At 40.6% G+C, this 19145-nt stretch overlaps 1 protein-coding gene across 10 annotated transcripts in view; it reads left to right on the forward strand.

The window, feature by feature from the left end:
* The window catches only part of LOC307254853 (NACHT, LRR and PYD domains-containing protein 12-like), a 365889-nt gene that overhangs the window by 336050 nt on the left and 10694 nt on the right, over positions 1-19145 (forward strand). For 2 of the 10 annotated variants that reach the window (XM_080033386.1, XM_080033387.1), the window contains exons 1-13: positions 4351-4490; positions 4948-5155; positions 7309-7367; positions 7564-9262; positions 10361-10534; positions 11144-11311; positions 11979-12152; positions 14511-14684; positions 15169-15342; positions 15911-15960; positions 16198-16253; positions 17148-17221; positions 18842-19056. The exons of 6 other annotated variants lie outside the window; for them this stretch is intronic. In XM_080033386.1, the coding sequence (XP_079889512.1) occupies positions 4968-5155; positions 7309-7367; positions 7564-9262; positions 10361-10534; positions 11144-11311; positions 11979-12152; positions 14511-14684; positions 15169-15342; positions 15911-15960; positions 16198-16253; positions 17148-17221; positions 18842-19056 (3205 nt within the window). In that variant the 5' untranslated portion in view covers positions 4351-4490; positions 4948-4967. Of the gene's footprint in view, positions 1-4350; positions 4491-4947; positions 5156-7308; positions 7394-7563; positions 9263-10360; positions 10535-11143; positions 11312-11978; positions 12153-14510; positions 14685-15168; positions 15343-15910; positions 15961-16197; positions 16254-17147; positions 17222-18841; positions 19057-19145 lie in introns of those variants that run through there. 2 more of the 10 variants (XM_080033379.1, XM_080033380.1) reach the window with 2 other exon arrangements.

The raw sequence follows: 19145 nt of genomic DNA on the forward strand, positions 1-19145 counted from the left end.
GCACGCACACAGAAACTCACACACACTATACTGGACCTCAGCCGACTCAGGCAGCTGCCAAAACTGTTCTGATGATAGGAAACCAAGTTATTATTTAAGATGCAGTCAGTGATTCTGGAGAACGCTTGTTGTCAAAATCACTTTTTAGTGAAAGAAATCAGTTAATATCTCCTCCTCAAGATCCGCTACCTGTCTGTACTGTGTGTGTGCTGAAAGAAACCAGCCTAGGCTCTGTAAACCGTTACGTAGCTAGCTACAGTGGCCCCTTTGTTTACATACCGATTTTAGGTAGCGGATCACGAGGAGATATTCACTGATTTTGACAAAGTGATTTTGACAACAAGCGTTCAGACAGTGGAAACACAAGCCAGATCTGAGGTTATCGAACCGCTCGGTGAAAAACACAAACAAAACTAAAACCAACACAAACCAAACTCATGAAAGCAGCTGTCTGTTGGAACTTTGATGTAAACATTTTAAATTATTAGTTTTTTAAACGGAGTCTGGTGTGTCCTGGTATTACTGGAAGTCTTCCATTGTTACTATAGTGGAGTCCAAACTCTGAACTCAGAAACCACTTTGCTAATAAGACTGAATATAGGATAGTATATTATAGCTTCTGTAACTTTGTAAAAACTGCTTATTTTTAAATGGAGTCTGGTTTGTGTGAATGTAAAATCTGCCAGAAGTTTGTTCATGAAATGTGTTTCTTTATGTGTTTAGTCGTTTTATTTGTCACGTGTTGTTTTTGTCTTTTGCACAATTTCGTTTTTTTTAAATAAAATTCGTAATTATTTTAATAAATAGACCTGAAGATTGATTGATTGATTGATTGATTGGTTGGTTGAATAACAGTTTAGATAAGCATGTCTAAAGCATAGTCAATATGTGAACTATTGATCCGAACTAGCAGGGGGCAGCAAACACTCATCTCACACCGCGAGACAGACGCATCATAGATGAGACACACACACAAACCACACACACTTTTGTACAGCTATATTTTTTTTCAAGATTATTATTTGGGCATTTTTATCCTTTTTTATTAGATAGTTTGGAGAGAAGTAATATATTATCAGGTCCATTGAATGTATAGGACACATCAATACCAGTATAATATTGTAGATTAAAACTGAATTATAGTTATTTATATATATATAAAAAAATCTAATTGGGTTTTGTGATTATTATAGTTGAATTTAGTTTTTTAGTTTGGTATTTCAGAGTGTGACTTCTGTGTTTACCTTGACACCTATGGATGTCAGTAGTTCTGATCTCCTCTCACTGCGCATGCGCACTGTGCGCAGCCGGCGGGTCTCGCTTTTTAAAGGTTCATAATGGATGAGACTACGCCAGGACATAGACATTATAAAGCAGGGGTGGCCACTGTTTTTCAGCTTGTGAGCTACTTTTAAAATGACCAAGTCAAAGTGAGCTACCACCTACTATTAGGGGTCAAAAGTCACGGTTCGGTACGTACCTCGGTTTTTAAGTCACGGTTCTGTTCTGTACGGTACGGTTCTCAGTTAAGAGGAAACATGTCTGCAGAATTGCAGCCTAAAGGTATTTTCCAGTATAGAAAAGAAAAAACTGCTGCATACAACCAAATCCCCAATAAATATCAGCGGAGTGAGAAAGATAGGCAGACAGACTTGCCCAAATTATTGCCTAGTTAAATGTCATTCACACATCCAGTGCCACGCTAGTACCTCCAATGTCCTGCTGGAGGAAAATAGTAGCCAGCAGAGAACCAGACCCTCCTAGGGGGGTCCGGGGGCATGCCCCCCCGGGAGATTTTTTTTCACCTTTTTAAAGTGAAATGCATGAATCTGGTGCACTTTGAGAGGAAAATTAAGAGGCTAAATATGAGGAATTTTGTGTGAACAAATCATTTGGAGACACTGGGTCTGATGAATTAGAAGCAATTGAAGAAAGACACATGGATTTTCCATAAAAATATTAATAATAAAAAAAAAAAATGCATGCAGGGTCCTCTGGGTTGGGCTTGGTGCTCTTTTTCTTTAACGAGACCTATTTCTCTGTAATATAATGAATGCATTTAAATGCAGTGAGAGGAATGAAGCAGAAGAACTCTTGTCCAGCTATGCCGTGATCTTAATATAAAAAACACAAACTCACATATTCATCCGTGTCCCCCCTGTCATAACCCCGCGTGCCTGTTTTAGCTGAATTCATTGTTCATTTAGTATTTTATTCTTGCCCTTTTTTTGTATTTTGTATAGGCCTACTTTATTTAAATTAATATATTTTATCCTATTTTATTTATGTTATCTGTTTGTTATCCCTGTGATTGTCTTTATTGCGTATGCTCGTCACTGTAAATTAATAAGTATATATATAGCCTAATCATATATTGTTAACTTATGAAAATAGCTGACTTTACTGCCCCTATCTGTTTCTGCTTCTCTATCATATTTATAGGGTGTGATTTGCAAAATACCGATCATAGCCTACATCACATAGGCTATCATAAAGGTGACCAGACGTCCCCATTGTTGGTTGCCTGTCCCTGGCTAAACAGAAACAACTACCTGTTCCCGTTTTGTTGACACCTCATTAGGTTTTTCAATCAGATTGCTAGTCAAACTGGAAATGTCTCCGTTTTCCCCCTTTTCGTGGGATGTTCCTATTTGATCTCGGACGTCTGGTTACTTATATCATATCAGAATCTTCTATGACTGTTAAGTCCACTATGAATATTAAAACACGTCGAAACGTGTGCCCTGTATCATAGCTACATGTATGATCTTTGCAGCAAAGAAAACCGCGTGAAAATCAGTTTGGTATTTAATGAGATATGCTTAATTACATGCGCTGACAGTTCATTGCACCTGTCAAACAGACTGCACTGAGTGGAACGTGTGACCGGTCCAAGATGGCGCCCGCATTTCTCGTCAGCGCCAATAGGCAGTAGCGGCCAACGCGGCGTCTATCCATATACAATGTCTATGACGCCAGGACATGAGTCGGCAGCGAAAGTGAAGTGTGTGTGTGTGTGTCTTTAAGAAGAGGAACGGAGGCTGCTGTGAGGAAGAGGCGGTTTATCACTGGAAAGTTCAGGTAGGCCTAAGTTTTTCTCTGATAAGCTGACAGACACAGGGACAAACACAGGACGCTTTAAGACGAACGCGAGGTAACGGCTTTAATTAGACTTTAGTGCGCTAGCTTAACCTCCTGTTAGCTCCCACATTATAACCGTCAGCGCACAAGCATGACGGTCATGTTAGCTCTCATGTCCGTTCATGCTACTGGTAGTGAATAAGTTCACAATGACAGTATGTTAGAAAATGAAGCACTGTAAGCACTGGAGAGAGGTAATGGCTGTTATTAAGCTAGTTTAAGGTCCCGTTAGCGTGCTCTTTAACGTGCCAGCTAATCGTCTGGTTAGCTGTCCTATGTATATGTTTGCACTCGCTATTTTAAATGAATAAGTTCACTATGAAAGTTTGTTAGACTACAGGGCTCTGGAAAGGCCCAGACGGTGAAGCTCAATGCATGATAACGTTTAGCGCTGAAAGACATCTCTCGCTCTGAACGGTCACGGTCTCGCTTTCGCAGCAGAAGAGGAATTGAACTAGTGAAATGGCGGTCGGGTCAATATGGTAAATTTTGGCGCTCTGTGCAAATGTAAGTACAATTGGGTGTTTTTCACTAACCTATACTGTTTTTGTTTATAATAGGACAGCTGTGTTCGCAGATGTTTAGCTTGGAAGCTGTGAAAGAACTTTAACTTTGAACACTAAATTACTGTTGAAGTAAAATATATTGAACGGAGATTAAATATATCATATAGGCTGCCTGTATCTATAGCTGAAGTCATGTTAGCTAACCAGCAGATATAGGCTATTTTTACACTCGCTTGTCAAATGTTATTGACATAACGGTCGCAACTTGCTAAACAAAGAACAGTTGACCATTGTGATTTCTGATGAGTGCGCGAAAGATATGTGTTTGATTTATTATACTACCCTTTGGTAGTGCACTTGACACGTACAGTTTATGTTCTAATGTAAGAACCTGATATGAGAGAAAGCTTAGGTGTAGTTAGCTATCAGCTAAATTTGCTGTTAGCTAATTACTTTCAATAACATAACTGAATATTTAGATTGTAGCTGCTTCCACTAACTGCTGTGTTATGGGATCCCGGATGAGACATATTATGAAGAATCCAAAGTGTATGCAACATACTGTATTGGGTGTTTGCTGTTACAACTAAACTATAACCTACAGTTAGTTTGCTTGTTCTCGCTCTCTCTGTCTCTCTCTCCCCTTCCCCCATCCTCCCTCGCCAAAAAAACAGATAAACGTGCACAAACACGTACACACAGAGTTAAACAAATGACTTCCAGTAAATGCAGAGGGGTGGAGCCACCTGTTACAGGTACATGAGAACAGGGAGGGAACGTTGAAAGTATTCAGTCCTTTCAGAGTCGACAGAGCAGATGGAAGGAAACTGAGGGCGAGGCAGGGTGAGTGTGAAAACATTTTTATATTTTACTGTCAGTCAGTTTTCTCCCTGTGAACTGTAGATGATTGTCTGAATAAAACACATTAAACCTGATCCACGAAAACAAGCGCAGTATTAAAGAACCAACAAGGTGAAGCTGGCTGGTTTTATTATACTGTTTAGTGTGTGTGTGTGTGTGTGTGTGTATACTGTGTGTGCGAGTTTGTGGTTGTGTGTGTGCGCGGTCACGGTGTGTGTACTGTATGTGCGTGTGTTTGTGGCAAGAGAGTTTGTTACTCTTTGTTCTCTCCATCTTGCATGCAAGTTTTATTATACTGTGTAGTGTGTGTGTGTCTACTGTGTGCAAGAGTGTGTGGCGAGAGAGCTTGTTCCTCTTTGTTTTGCATGAGACATGAACAAACCTGTTTGTCTTCTTTCTGTTCTGAGCTCACAGTCAGTTTTAACTGTTTCACCCTCAGACTGACTGAAGAGTGTTAATATGGAGGAAGAGGAGGATGGAGCAAAGTCTGGATCCTCCGGCTCTCTGTCTATGAAGAGTGACCGGTCCAAACATGATCCCTCAACTTCAACAAAGTTTGTATCCTCCAGCTCTTTGTCTATGAATTGTGACTTGGCTATGTCTCTTCCTCCAACCTTCAGTAATAAACCTGGACCCTCAGACACAAAGTAAGTGAACTGATACTAACTCATTCAGCTGGTAACGTTTTGTTGTGGCTGGCCACCACCTCAAAATCCCAAAGAAGACAAAACATTCTGCATTATATCATGTTGATCCACTTCCTCACTACGTGTATGTGCAGCGGGAAGGGATTCAGGGCTCTGTTTGAATATGAGTCACTGAGAGAAAATAAAATAGTTTTATCAAAAAGATCAAAGTAACAAATACAGAGTTTACAGCGGTACTGGTTTTAGAGTAGGAACGTTAAGAGGTGCAAAGACAGGCTAGGCAGATTTTGGAAAAAATATAGAAGAAAATTAAATTAAGTACGGATCCCAGACTGAGAACGGTGTATGAATGTGTGTTTGAATGGTAGGGCTGCCCCCTGAAAGGACCCTCGCAGTCGACGCAGATTCTTCAAGTCGAACTATCGGTTTTTTTTTTCAGTCAGTGTACAACAGGGCTCTCTAACCGCTACCGGTAGCTCGCGGGCAGGTTTCCAGTAGCTCGCCTGATAGGTTGACCAACTATTAAAAAAATTATATATAAATTAGAGGTGGGCATAGATTATTTTTTTTAATCTAGATTAATCTCATTGAATTTTGGAACGAATCTAGATGAATCTAGATTAAAATGGCTCATTTGAATTCATTCATAATATGTGTGTGCTCCCTAAATAATGACTCAAAGTAAGTCTTTGAGAATGTGTTTCTCAAGCCAAGTGGCGCATCAGACCAGGGGCTCATCTCCTGTTTCCAACATGCATCACAAACTGCTTGAGGAAGCTGTTCTACTATGATAATTGGTGATGAAAATAAATAATGTTCAACAAGATGTTACTTAGTGACGCGTTACCGGCATCGGACCTCTTTTTTCAGTAACGAGTAATCTAACGCGTTACTATCTCCAAACCAGTAATCAGATTAAAGTTACTCATCAAAGTCACTGTGCGTTACTTTTTCTGTCATTTTCCTTAGTGAAACATTTTACATAACTGCACAAATGACTGCGATTGCGATTTTATGTAAATAAATGTGCGCGCATGTGTCTCTAAACGCTCCAACTGCTCCTCTCTTCTTTTTGGTAGTGCCCCTCGTCTCTGACATGCAGCGTGTGTGTGTGCCTGTGTCTGTGTGTGTGTGTGTGTGTGTGTGCAGCAGCATTACGGCCGAGTCTAAGCTGAACTGTGGCGCAAAACAAAGTTTTCCCCTCGATGAAATATAGCGTCTGCTATGGGGATATTTAGGATTCGGGTACGGTGACGTTGACGTTGAAGAGATAGAAGTGTTTAAAACTTGGAAACTTATAGTCATGTGGCGACCGGTGGCCACACACACCCACCTTGCGTTCCAATACCCGATTGTGTCGTGGGCAAGTGATGGAGAGAGAGTGCGGCGGGTGTGTGAGAGAAGCTTCGCTCCTGCAATAAAGGCTCCTCAAGTGTCAACAACGGCCCCCGGCTATTATTACCCGACCAGAGAACACACGGAAGGGGGTTCACCCCGACGGCGAACAGCCATCGGCCCTGGAGGGAACCATCTCCCCTGAGCCAAACAGGAGGTGGAATAAGAGATTAACGGTGATATTTTTTTTATCGCCGATAAGAGTCTGGCGTTAACGCAGCACGTTAACGCCGATAACGGCCCACCACTAATTATATTAGTTCCGAGTAAGCAGGGAATACGTCGAAATGCATGTACGTCATTATTTGATAATCTAGTATGGTTAAACATGACTATAAATCATTATAACAACGTTTATAGGTCATAAAAGTCAAAAAGTATCATAGGTCCGCTTTAACCTTTATTTAACCAGGCAAAATTGCTTGAGGTCAAATTACCTCTTTTTCGAGCAAGGCCTGAACTTGAGACTTGCTTGTGACTTACTCCCACCTCTGGAACATGGACTCTCAGACACAAAGTCAGAGCCTGTTTACTGTTAACTGAACTTGTGGAAGATTATGCACAGAGGATGAAGACTAAATAATTGGATAAAAGATTATTTTTCATGATGCAGAACTATTAATGCGAAAACTATTTAATTTCTATTATACTATGTTAAATTCAAACAGAAACATTTAAATACTTACTCTTCTCTGTGGATAGATCTGTCAATTTCAATAATATCAGTTAATTAAATATTAAACACATTTTCTTCACAGGAAGAGCAAGTGGAGTGGTGGACAACGAGCCAGAACCAGTCAGACCAGCAATGTACAAAGTAGGACTGGAGATCTGTCAACTGATGTAATTGTGTCTGAAACAGGATTCTTCTTGTTATTTGTGTTGTACAGGATAGACAATGAATTTCATAAACAACATTTGAAACTCTTTATTTTTTACTTGATGTAATGTTGGCCATGAAAATATTCAACAGATTCTCAAATCATTACTCCACCATTTTTCTTTTCTTCCAGAGTATAGTGGTCTGCAGGAGGTTTTAGATGAACATAAGATCAGTCTGAAGAAGAGATGTGAACGTGTGACTGAAGGAACTGAGATTAATACCCACAATGAGGTGAAGCAGTTTAAGACAGCTTTCAGGATGAACATCCATGACACTCAAATCAAGGTCAACGACATCTTTAAAGCCTTATCCAGGGGAAACAGCCGACACATCAGAGTCGTCCTGACGAATGGCGTCACTGGAATTGGAAAAACCTTCTCAGTGCAGAAGTTCACTCTGGACTGGGCAGAGGGCTCAGAAAACCAAGATGTCAGTCTGCTGATTCTGCTTCCATTCAGGGAGCTGAACTTGATCAGAGATGAGCAGTACAGTCTTCTCAATCTGATCCATGTTTTCCATCCAACATTACAGAAGGTCACAGCAGAGAAGCTTGCTGTCTGTAAAGTTTTGTTCATCTTTGACGGCCTGGATGAAAGCAGACTTTCACTGGATTTCCACAACAATGAGGTCGTGTCTGATGTCACACAGAAGTCATCAGTCAATGTGCTGCTGACAAACCTCATCCAGGGGAATCTGCTTCCCTCGGTTCTCATCTGGATAACTTCCCGGCCTGCAGCAGCCAATCAGATCCCTCCTACATGTGTTGACAGGGTGACAGAAGTACGAGGCTTCACTGACCCACAGAAGGAGGAATACTTCAAGAGGAAAGTCAGTGATGAAGAGCTGTCCAGCAGCATCATCTCACACATCAAGACATCCAGGAGCCTCCACATCATGTGTCTAATCCCAGTCTTCTGCTGGATCACTGCTACAGTTCTGGAGGATGTGTTGACTACAGACCAGAGAGGAGAGCTGCCCAAGACCCTGACTGGCCTTTACTCACACTTTGTGTTGGTTCAGACAAAGAGGAAGAAGCAGAAGTATAAAGAGGGACATGAGACGAGTCCACATGAGCTGACAGAGGCTGAAAGGGAAGTTCTTCTGAAGCTAGGGAGGCTGGCGTTTGAGCAACTGCAGAAAGGAAACACCATGTTCTACCAAGAAGACCTGGAACAGTGTGGTCTGGATGTCGCAGAGGCATCGGTATACTTCAAAAGAGAGAGCGTGATCTTCCAGAAAACAGTCTACAGCTTTGTTCATCTGAGCATTCAGGAGTTTCTGGCTGCAGTCTACATGTACCACTGTTACACCACCAACAACACAGAGGTACTGAAGGATTTCCTGGGAAAACAATATATAAATTCATCCCTGGATGTCTTCCTGAAGAGCACCATAGAGAATTCTTTTGAAAGTAAAAATGGCCACCTGGACCTGTTTGTCCGCTTCCTTCATGGCCTCTCTCTGGAGTCCAACCGGAGACTCTTAGGAGGCCTGCTGGGTCAAACAGACAATAGTCCAAAAATCATCCAGAAAGTCATCTACAACCTGAAGGAGATGAACACTGATGAGATCTCTCCTGACAGAAGCATCAACATCTTCCACTGTCTGACGGAGATGAACGACCAATCAGTTCATCAGGAGATCCAAGAGTTCCTGAAGTCAGAGAACAGATCACAGAAGAAACTCTCTGAGATCCAGTGCTCTGCTCTGGCCTACATGCTGCAGATGTCAGAGGAGGTTCTGGATGAGTTGGACCTGGAGAAGTACAACACATCAGACCAGGGAAAACTGAGACTGATTCCAGCTGTGAGGAAATGCAGAAAGGCTGTGTAAGTCCAGATATGATTAACATTATAAATCAGGGTGGATAGTAGTTTAATTCTTTAAGTATACATTATACAATATTTATTTAATCTCTCTTTTTGTGATGGAGGCAATGTGCCAACTTGTTCAAATAAATATTTTAGAGGTTCTGGTTTTATCATAGCAGCGTTTTATCACACAACATTTAATAGTATTTAACAGTTATCAGTAAATGCAGTTAAGTTAAATGGTTTTTTGAGTAGCCATTTTATATTGAGCACAGAGAATGTGATAAAACACAACACACCCTTCTTCCTCTTTAGGAAATTGACAAAGAAAAAAAAACATTCCAGTTAAAGATGCTTCTTAATGTTTCAATTGCTAAGGAATAACTTTTTATGAATTGGCATCATTTAGTTTCATTTAGTATGAATGTTTTGAGCCCCATTGGGCGATGTTGTAATGTTATTATTTGGAAGAACGTGTTTACTAGGGCACGAAATTCATCAAATTAATTCATTCTTAATTTTTATTTAAAAGGACACCAGAATGAGGAATTTAACTTTAAAGGCATACTAGTTCATTCTGGACAATGTTTGTTTACAAATCACTTTTTTGTTTACATCAGTGAATATCTCAGACAATGATCCACTACCTGTCAGTACTGTGTGCGTGCTGAAAAGAAATCTGTTGTTAATACAGAGCCTAGGCTATGTAAACAAAGGAATGTTAACAAGGCTGTGTATTTACACAGAAGTTGGCGGAGTCACTGAATTTTCCCACTTGCGGACATGGACCTGACAGCAGCAGGTAGCGATCAAAGAGATACATTTTCCAGTAATTGTTAATTTCAATATCATGCTAACGTAGAGACAGAAATGGGACCAGATCACAATAACAGACTGTGGACATTATAGCAGCAAGTGTAACTACATTTTCTCTCCCATCTGAAATAGTCAAACAAAACAAAGATGAAATGTCTTTAGGTGAGAGCGTGATGAGTTATTATTTCTTTCAAGATAAGATGAGCTGAACCTTTGACCTCAAATCAGGAAATGTCAAACTGTTCCCTCAACAATTGTCCTTTTTCATATTACCATTTTGTAATAAATGTGTCATTATAGACTTTATCGCTGTGGACTCTCAGAGACTCACTGTGAAGACGTGGCCTCAGCTCTGAAGTCCGACCCCTCCCATCTGAGAGAGCTGGATCTGAGCTGGAATAAACTGCAGAATTCAGGAGTTAACCTTCTCTGTGCCGGACTGAAGAATCCAAACTGCAGACTGCAGAGACTGAGGTCAGTTCACTGACTAGCTCATGTAGTGTTTGGTTTTTATTCAATGTATTCAACTTTTTCAGTTTCAGTTTTCAGAGGCTCACATCGTGGTCCATCAGTCTGTGGAGATGATGAATAATTAATTAATAGCAGTCTGTTATTGCTGTTCGCAAAAGTACATTAATTTACATTATCAAAAATGTCTTACAAAATCTTCGGTATAATGTAGACTATCGCTTATTTACGTCTGTAAACAAGCCTAGTGCTGCTTCCGCCCAGATTGTTTAAAACAGTTGTTAGATTCGGTCGTTAGTCACATTTTCATACTGAAGATTCACCAACTTCTATTTTATTTTACATTGAAATGTTTACTAGATGCAGGAAAAATATTTATTTGGTTTAAGTTTTCTGTACACAATGTCTGATCATTGATAATGATCCCTCAGAACACACACACACACACACACACACACACACACACACACACACTCAGGAAGACAGAGATCAAAGCATATTTCCAAATGCAGGTGTTAAAGGATCAATTGAGTATTTCTCCGCTAATTACAAAGCTGACTTATCAGCAGAATGTTATTAATACCTTTTTATTTACGTCATTTATTCTTTATTCAGATTGAGTGGCTTCAGTTCGTCAGTTTGTGCTTCTCTGGTCTCAGCTCTGAAGTCCAACCCCTCCCATCTCAGAGAGCTGGATCTGAGTAGCAACCACCAGCTGGATCCAGCAGTGAAGCTGCTGTGTGGTTTTCTGGAGAGTCCACACTGTAGACTGGAGACTGTGAGGTCAGTTTACAAATTATATTACTGTTGGATAACTTATATAAAATATGTAATTAACAATTAATCATTAACCTAACTTATAAGCATAACTTTTGTCCATGATGTTTCTAATTCCCTTTTGTTTATATTTTATTGCTATTATAACTTTAGTCTGCATACAAAAGTCTTCTGTTTGTTAAAAAAGCATGTAGTAAATTTCCACTGTTAATTGTTAAATTCAACTTTTATGATCTGGTGGAGAGTCCAGACTATAGATTGGAGACTCTGAGGTCAGTAGAGGGTCAGACTCAGTTCAGCAGTATTGTGCTAAACACGGGGAGGCTAATGCCTTACTCATATTAGAGGTTCCCCTCCAGTTCTACCTTCTGTGTGAGCGTCCCAACCAACCAGTATGAGGGACATCAAAGATGAAACCCCTCACAGCCAATTGTTCTGAAGCAGGGAATAAGATTAGATCAGACACAACTGTATCTTTATCCAGAGGGAAAATGTTGGGCCTATTGTGTCATCGCTTGATCCCATGGTCACTCTGACAGCATCAGCAAAAACAAGAGAAAAGCTGCTGGGGGCATCGGTTAAAGCAAAACCGATGGTGCCATCAATCGCCGCTAGATGATTCGCCCATCAGCACAACCATACTCTAAATTTACATAATTTATTCTTTATTCAGATTGAGGGGCTGCGGTTTGTCAAAGGTCAGCTGTGCTTCTCTGGTGTCAGCTCTGAAGTCCAACCCCTCCCATCTCAGAGAGCTGGATCTGAGAGGAAACTACCTGCAGGATTCAGGAGTGAAGCTGCTGTGTGGTTTTCTGGAGAGTCCACTCTGTAGACTGGAGACTCTGACGTCAGTTCACTGACTGAACTATTGTTACTTACTTATGCCTCTTTTTCCCCCGTGGGAAATAAGGCCGATACAATGTGTTTCCATTTGTTTCTGTCTTTTGTGACATGTTTTGCATCCCTCCAGGTAAGTTTAATTTCAACTAGCTCAGCTGTAATTGATCTATTACATGTGGTTTTTGGCCTTCCACACTTTCTCTTTCCAGTTGGTGTCCATCTCAAGGCAACCTTGGGATTCGCTGACTTTCTATTCATCGTTACTGTTGTAGATCTTATTGAATTAAACAATTCAACCAAACATATGCCTCGTTTCCACCGAGTAGAGCGGGTGGGGTCGGAGCGGCTCAGAGCGGGACAGCTCACTTTTAAGAATCTCGGTGGTGTTTCCACCGCCGACACTACCCTTACTGGTAGGGCGGGGTTTAGGCTGGACTGCGATAGCTGCCGCCAGAATATGGGTCAAACTATCGGGCTGTGGAACAACATGTGGTTAAGCCAGCGGTCTCTCGTTTTTGCTTCGTCAAACCAGCCGCTTCTTTATTTATTCCCCCGTGTTGTTGTGAGCACAGAGACGGCTCGGTGCAACTAATAGAGACAGTGAGCGAACAGCGCTGGCTGTGGCAGCTACGTGACATCATAGCAGTGGGACACAGTGTAGCCAACTGATTCATTTAATGACGAAGAAAAACACCACACAATAGTCACACGACACACACAGTGTCGTGCTCACATTTTCGCCAAAACACAAGACTCTCTTCACTCTAGCCGAGGTGACTACACATGGCGGAAATTATTATTTCGACCAACTGTGGTCAAGTCAGCGGTCTCTCGTTTTTGCTTGGTCAAACCAGCCGCTTCTTTATTTATTCCCCCGTGTTGTTGTGAGCGTGTATTTACTACTATCTATGGCGAAAACACACAGAGACGGCTCGGTGCAACTCATAGAGACAGTGAGCGAACAGTGCTGGCTGGGACACAGTGTAACCAACTGATTAATTTATTGACGAGGAAAAACACCACACAATAAACAGTGCTGTGCTCACATTTTCACCAATATACAAGACTCTCTTCACTCTTTCCGAGATGACTACACATGACGGAAATGATTCTTTCGACCAATCAAATGACGGCAGTGTGTAGCTCCGCCGTTTCGGCCCGCTTTCAGGCGGCTAGTACCCCTACGGAGGAGTACTGAGATTGGGAGCGGCTCAGAGTGGTTAGGTGTAGGGATGTTAAACGACTCATTGTTTGCGTGTCGACGTGTCGGAGGCATGAATCGACAAATCGATCGATTTACTGTGCCATTAAAAAAAAAGAAAAAAAAGACAGTGTGCCTTTTTTTGCGGCAGCACGTAGTTGTGGTGCTGATAAACTGTTCCTTTAAAAAAACACTGCTGTCGCTCGCTGTGTGTGTTCAGACTTCATCTGCATCAAAGCCTTTTTGATAATAAAGAGAGGCTTTAATTTTAAAAACGCTGTCCATGCGTCGGAGGTGAATGTAACTTACTCGGCTGAAAACAGAAACTAGGGAGACGGCTCACTGTACAGTCCCTTCAGTCGCGCTGTCAGCTTGCAGACATGGATCTGTGTACATAAAAACAGATCGCGGAAGCCGTTCCCGTTGACGTTATCATGTTATCCATCAAACCACAGTTTTTCTGCACGGCGCCTTGCGAGGTCTCCCGGTGATAGTCACCGTCACAGCGCTACTCGCTGCTTTGCTCGGGCGGAGGCTTTGAGTGAAGGTGATTTACATCTGGTGTGGCCCGGGTCAACAGTGCAGTGCAACATATAAAGCATAACGTTTTAATATTCGTCTACGACCGTGATGTTAATTTAACTTTATGCTGCATATGTTGCACTGCACTGTTGACCCACACACACCGGACCTGCAGCGCGCGCTCGCGACCACTCGTGAACTCGCATGATGGACGTCTCCCATGTGCCCAAAACATCTAATAAAGTGAAACACCCGATTTATCGATTTCTATTTTTCGAGTCGTCTTGAGCACGTGTCGAAAATCGAGCCGAGAATCGACACATTGTTCACATCCCTAGTTAGGTGCGCTTAAACCGTACCCTACCTAACTTTTGGCAAATGAAAAGCCAAACTACCCGGACCGAACCGCTCCGACCCGCTCTACTCGGTGGAAACGAGGCATTATATACAAACATAACTTTTATCCATGAAGTAGTTAATTATTTTTTGTTTATATTTTATCGCTCTTTTATATTTAGTCTGCAGTCACAAAAGACATTTTGTTTCTTAAAAAAACAACGTTTAGCTAAACATTTTAAACCTAAATAACATCTGATTGGATAATAATTTAATTTTCCCCTTCATCATTTTTTCTTTATTCAGATTGAGTTGGTGCAGTTTGTCAGAGATCAGCTGTGCTTCTCTGGCCTCAACTCTGAAGTCCAACCCCTCCCATCTCAGAGAGCTGGATCTGAGTTGGAACGAGCTGCAGGATTCAGGAGTGAAGCTGCTGTGTGGTTTTCTGGAGAGTCCACTCTGTAAACTGGAGACTTTGAGGTCAGTTCACTGACTGTTACTATTGTAGATCTTATATATTGAATTAACAATTCAACCTTACTTATATACAAACATTACTTTTTATCCATTAAGTTGTATTTCTCTTTTGTTTATATTTTATCGCTCTTTCATATGTAGTGTGCAGTCACAAAAGACTTATGTTTCTTCTTAAAAAAAACATGTAGTAGATGTCCACTGTTAGTTCATCATCATCTTCAACCGCTTATCCGGAGTCGGAGTCTGTTACATTTCTATTAAAGATCCTATATTTAGCTATTATTCGGGTTCATATTTTTATTTTGTAACTACTTGAAACTGTTTTCATGGTGTAGTGTCCAAAATTCAATTTGTTTTTCTCACTCTGACATTGCTGTATTTCATCTAATAGCCTCTCGGCTAAGACATTCTGTTTAGAACCTAAACACTCGTCTGCCCTCTACCCTCATAATGTAATGTTCCTCTACATCATTTATTCTTTATTCAGCTTGAATGAATGCAGTTTGTCAGAGATCAGCTGTGCTTCTCTGGCCTCAACTCTGAAGTCCAACCCCTCCCATCTCAGAGAGCTGGATTTGAGTCACAACAACCTGCAGGATTCAGGAGTGAAGCTTCTGTCTGATCTTGTGGAGAGTCCAGACTACAGACTGGAGACTCTGAGGTTAGTAGAGGGTCAGACTCAGTTCAGCAGTATTGTACTAAACACGGGGAGGCTAATGCCTTACTCACATTAGAGGTTCAGTTCATAATAGAGGTTTCTACCTTCTGTGTGAGCGCCCCAACCGACCAGTAGGAGCTGCTCAAGGAACAACAAGGATGGAGTCATATTTAAAACGTTGTGCAGACGATGAAGTGCAAAGTAGGATCAGTGCAAATATAACTATCAACGAGGAGCAAACCCAACCTGTACTCAATGTGAATAATATAAACAGGTTAACGGTTTAGGATCATAGCTAATAACAAAGCCTAGCACAACAAATCAGTGGTTATTTTACAAAGCAATGCAACATTATATAGCATTTGAACAGAAATGTTTTTTTTCACATTATAGTGAAACAATTAGTTTGTTTTTCCTCTAATTCAGTCTTAGAACATGAACGTTGTTAGTCATTTGTGATGAAGATTTGATGATGAAAAGCTTTTGATCAGTTGTCTCAGGACTCAATCTGGTTAACAATTATTTTAATGAACAATTATTTTAAACCTTATCGATTGTGTTCATCCTACAGTACTTATGGCAAGCCTATCAGGTATATCAGAGCTGAGAAACCAAAGAAACGTGAGTAATGAACCAATGGCTCTCATTCATCAAACTGTTTAATAACATTAAAATATTTTCATGAATTGAGCTTGTGCTCATTGTACATTGTTAGAAATATACAGTATTTCAAATACATATTTGTAGGCTTGATCTGTAATTTCACAAATGTTTGAAAATATTCAAGCAGTTTGAAGGTTCTCACAGCATTCATGGGTTAGTTATTGCTCTGTTTCTTTCACTCATTCTCTCCATCAGATCAATCTGATGTCAAACTGAATGTGTTGAAAAACCTTCCAGACGATGACAACAAGGTGAGAGGAGCAGTGGTACAGTGTGAAGTCCTCCAGTAATACTATTTCAAACTTATATTATCATTATTTAAACTCATTTCCATGTTTAATTTCAACTCTTTCTGACATCACACACACACACACACAAGGCAAGGCAAGTTTATTTATATAGCACAATTCAGACACAAGGCCACTCAAAGTGCTTTACAGGGGCAAGATTAGAATACATAAAACACACACACACACACACACACACACACACACACACACACACACTAGGGTGACCACCTCCGAACCAGCAAGGACGAGGTTGTGCTCAACACTCTATTGGCTACTATTATTATGCTACCTATTGAGCATTTGCACAATTCTAGCTTACAATTTCCCAGATACTATTAAGTGAAGACGTACACACATCCCAAAAAAAATTCATTGTAAATTCAACATCATTTATGTGTCATTCCAGTGTCTTTCTGACTGCGTGCGTGTGTAGCTTACGTGTGTGTGTAGCCTATGTGTGTGCAAAGAGATTTGATAGGTTTGCTTGTTGTACTGCGTCAAGATTGACAACAATTTCGACCAATCGAGACTGACTTCAGATCTCAGGAAGTCGAGTGCGCTCTGAGGCCGACCACTCATTGATTTGTTGTGGATAATGGTGCTTCGGCCCACCGGTACGCCCATGCCTGCCGTGGACCTTTACTGCATGTCATCCCCCTCTCTCCACATTTTAAACTCTCTACATCTGTCAAATAAAGGTTAAAATATATTTGAAAAAAAAAGAATAACAAGGGGCTGTTCCATGGCCAGCCTGAGCCTACAATAGAGGTGGTCAAAGTTAGAATGTGTTGTGATGATGATATAAGAAGTATATAAGTATCTCCACTTATTCACAAAAATGATTGTCCACTGCAGCAGGATTCCAGTGTCTGGACTAAACTTGAACCTGAAGTGAACAGCACAGATGCAGACGAGGCTCCAACTTACAGGTAAAGATAACATTCTAAATATGGCGTCACAGCAACATCTAAATGTAGAAATAAGAAACGCTTGGTTGGTTTTGAACAAAAGGAAACTAATATATTTCTTTGTGCTCTTGCTGGTTATACCGAGACTATCATATGATAATTATATTGGCAATATATTTCACTCAATGCAGATACTCTTACAATCTTTAGCTCAAGTCAAAAGTTTGAACACATCTTCTAGTTTAATGTTTATCATTATTTTTTTATTATTATTATTTCGACATTGTAGATTTATACTCAAGACATCAACCCTATTATATAACACTTGGAATCATTTAGTAAACACAAAAATGTGTCAAATAAATCTAAATCTTTTATATTTTTAGATTCTTCAAAATAGCCACCAGTTGCCTTGATGACAGCTTAGATCAGGGGTGTCCAAACGCCGATTTTAAAGATATAATGTAATATGGCCCTTTTTTTTTGTTTTGTTTTTTAACCCACTAGTGCACATTTAAAAAATATAATGTAATATGGACCTTTTAGTTTTTAAATAATTTAAATGCATTCATTATATTACAAAGAAATATGTCCCATAAAAGACAAAGAGCACCAAGCCCATCCCAGAGGATGGTCTTCAGATTAAGCCTCTTAATTTTCCTCTCAAAGTGCACCAGATTCATGCATTTCACTTTAAAAAGTTAAAAGAAAACTCCTGGGGGGGCATACCCCCGGAGAGGGGCCCCCTAATCAAATTCTGCTTAGTGCCCCTTGGAGGCTTCGGCCGGCTCTGAGGGGAAGTGTGTCTGTTTAATTTGCAAAGAAAGTGTTGCCGTGAAGAAGGATTACAATTTACGAAGACACTATGAAACTAAACATCAGAGCAGCTACATGTCCTGATAAATGTGTTATTTTTGCCCGGCCCTTCGTAGATTTTTCTGTGTGTGGCCCTCAGTGAAAAAAGTTTGGACACCCCTGGCTTAGATGATGGATAGATAGACTGATACATAGATTTCTGTTAAAGTGCTAAATAATTATTTTATTATTTTGATGTCATCTGTGTTGATGTACAATGTCGAACATAATAACATAATACAAACTAGAACTGCACATGGGGTTCAAGCCTCCGACGCAACTCGGGTCCCTAGCGTCGTCATCCGGCCGCTCACTTCACAGACTCCGGGGATGTAAGGTTTTCGAATGTGGGATGTTCGGTTTGGTTTGGAAGTATTAGGCTTAAATGCGTTGTCCTTGGTTCTAGCGCCACCTAGTGACCGCTTGTCTGAGTTTTTGTGTCTGTGTACACTTAATGGGTTTGTACTAGCTCTGCTATTTGGTTTGTCGCACAGACTTACGGTTTGGGCTGTGGAACCAGTTCTAGCCGAGTACAATAATACGAATAATAATAATAATCCTTACGAAAACAATAGGGTTCCCTGACCAGCAGGGCTTGGGAACCGTGTTGCTTTGCAAAAAAGCGGTCCCAGGCCCTTCTCGGGCTTGGCCCCCTATTAAAGAAAAACCATTGAATGAGATGTTTCCCCAGACTTTTGACTACTTCTGTACATGTATTCTATTACTTCTTATTCAGTAGTTTTGTGCATAAACACAAACTCATTTGTTTTCTCCTTTACCACTTAGTCTACAGTCAGAAGCAGGAAACTTTGAATGTAGTGTCTCCGGCTTGCGCTGGGTCTGTAAGGACAATGTCAGCTTCAAGTACCAGTTTTGCTCTTGGGAGAAACACATGGAGAGGATGAAAAGCATCAAATACATGCCTGCAAGTGCCATAATGGACGTCACAGTCATTGCCGGGAAGTTCGATGAAGTTTACCTTTCACACTGGATCTGCATAGGTAAATGCACATTAGGAAATAATAATGAATGTGCTAACTTTTAAAATCTCTGATATCATATATACAAAACATAATCCAATCCTTTTCTC

Source organism: Ammodytes marinus (genome assembly GCF_949987685.1).
Source record: "Ammodytes marinus genome assembly, chromosome: 8".
Classification (NCBI taxonomy): Eukaryota; Metazoa; Chordata; class Actinopteri; order Uranoscopiformes; family Ammodytidae; genus Ammodytes; species Ammodytes marinus.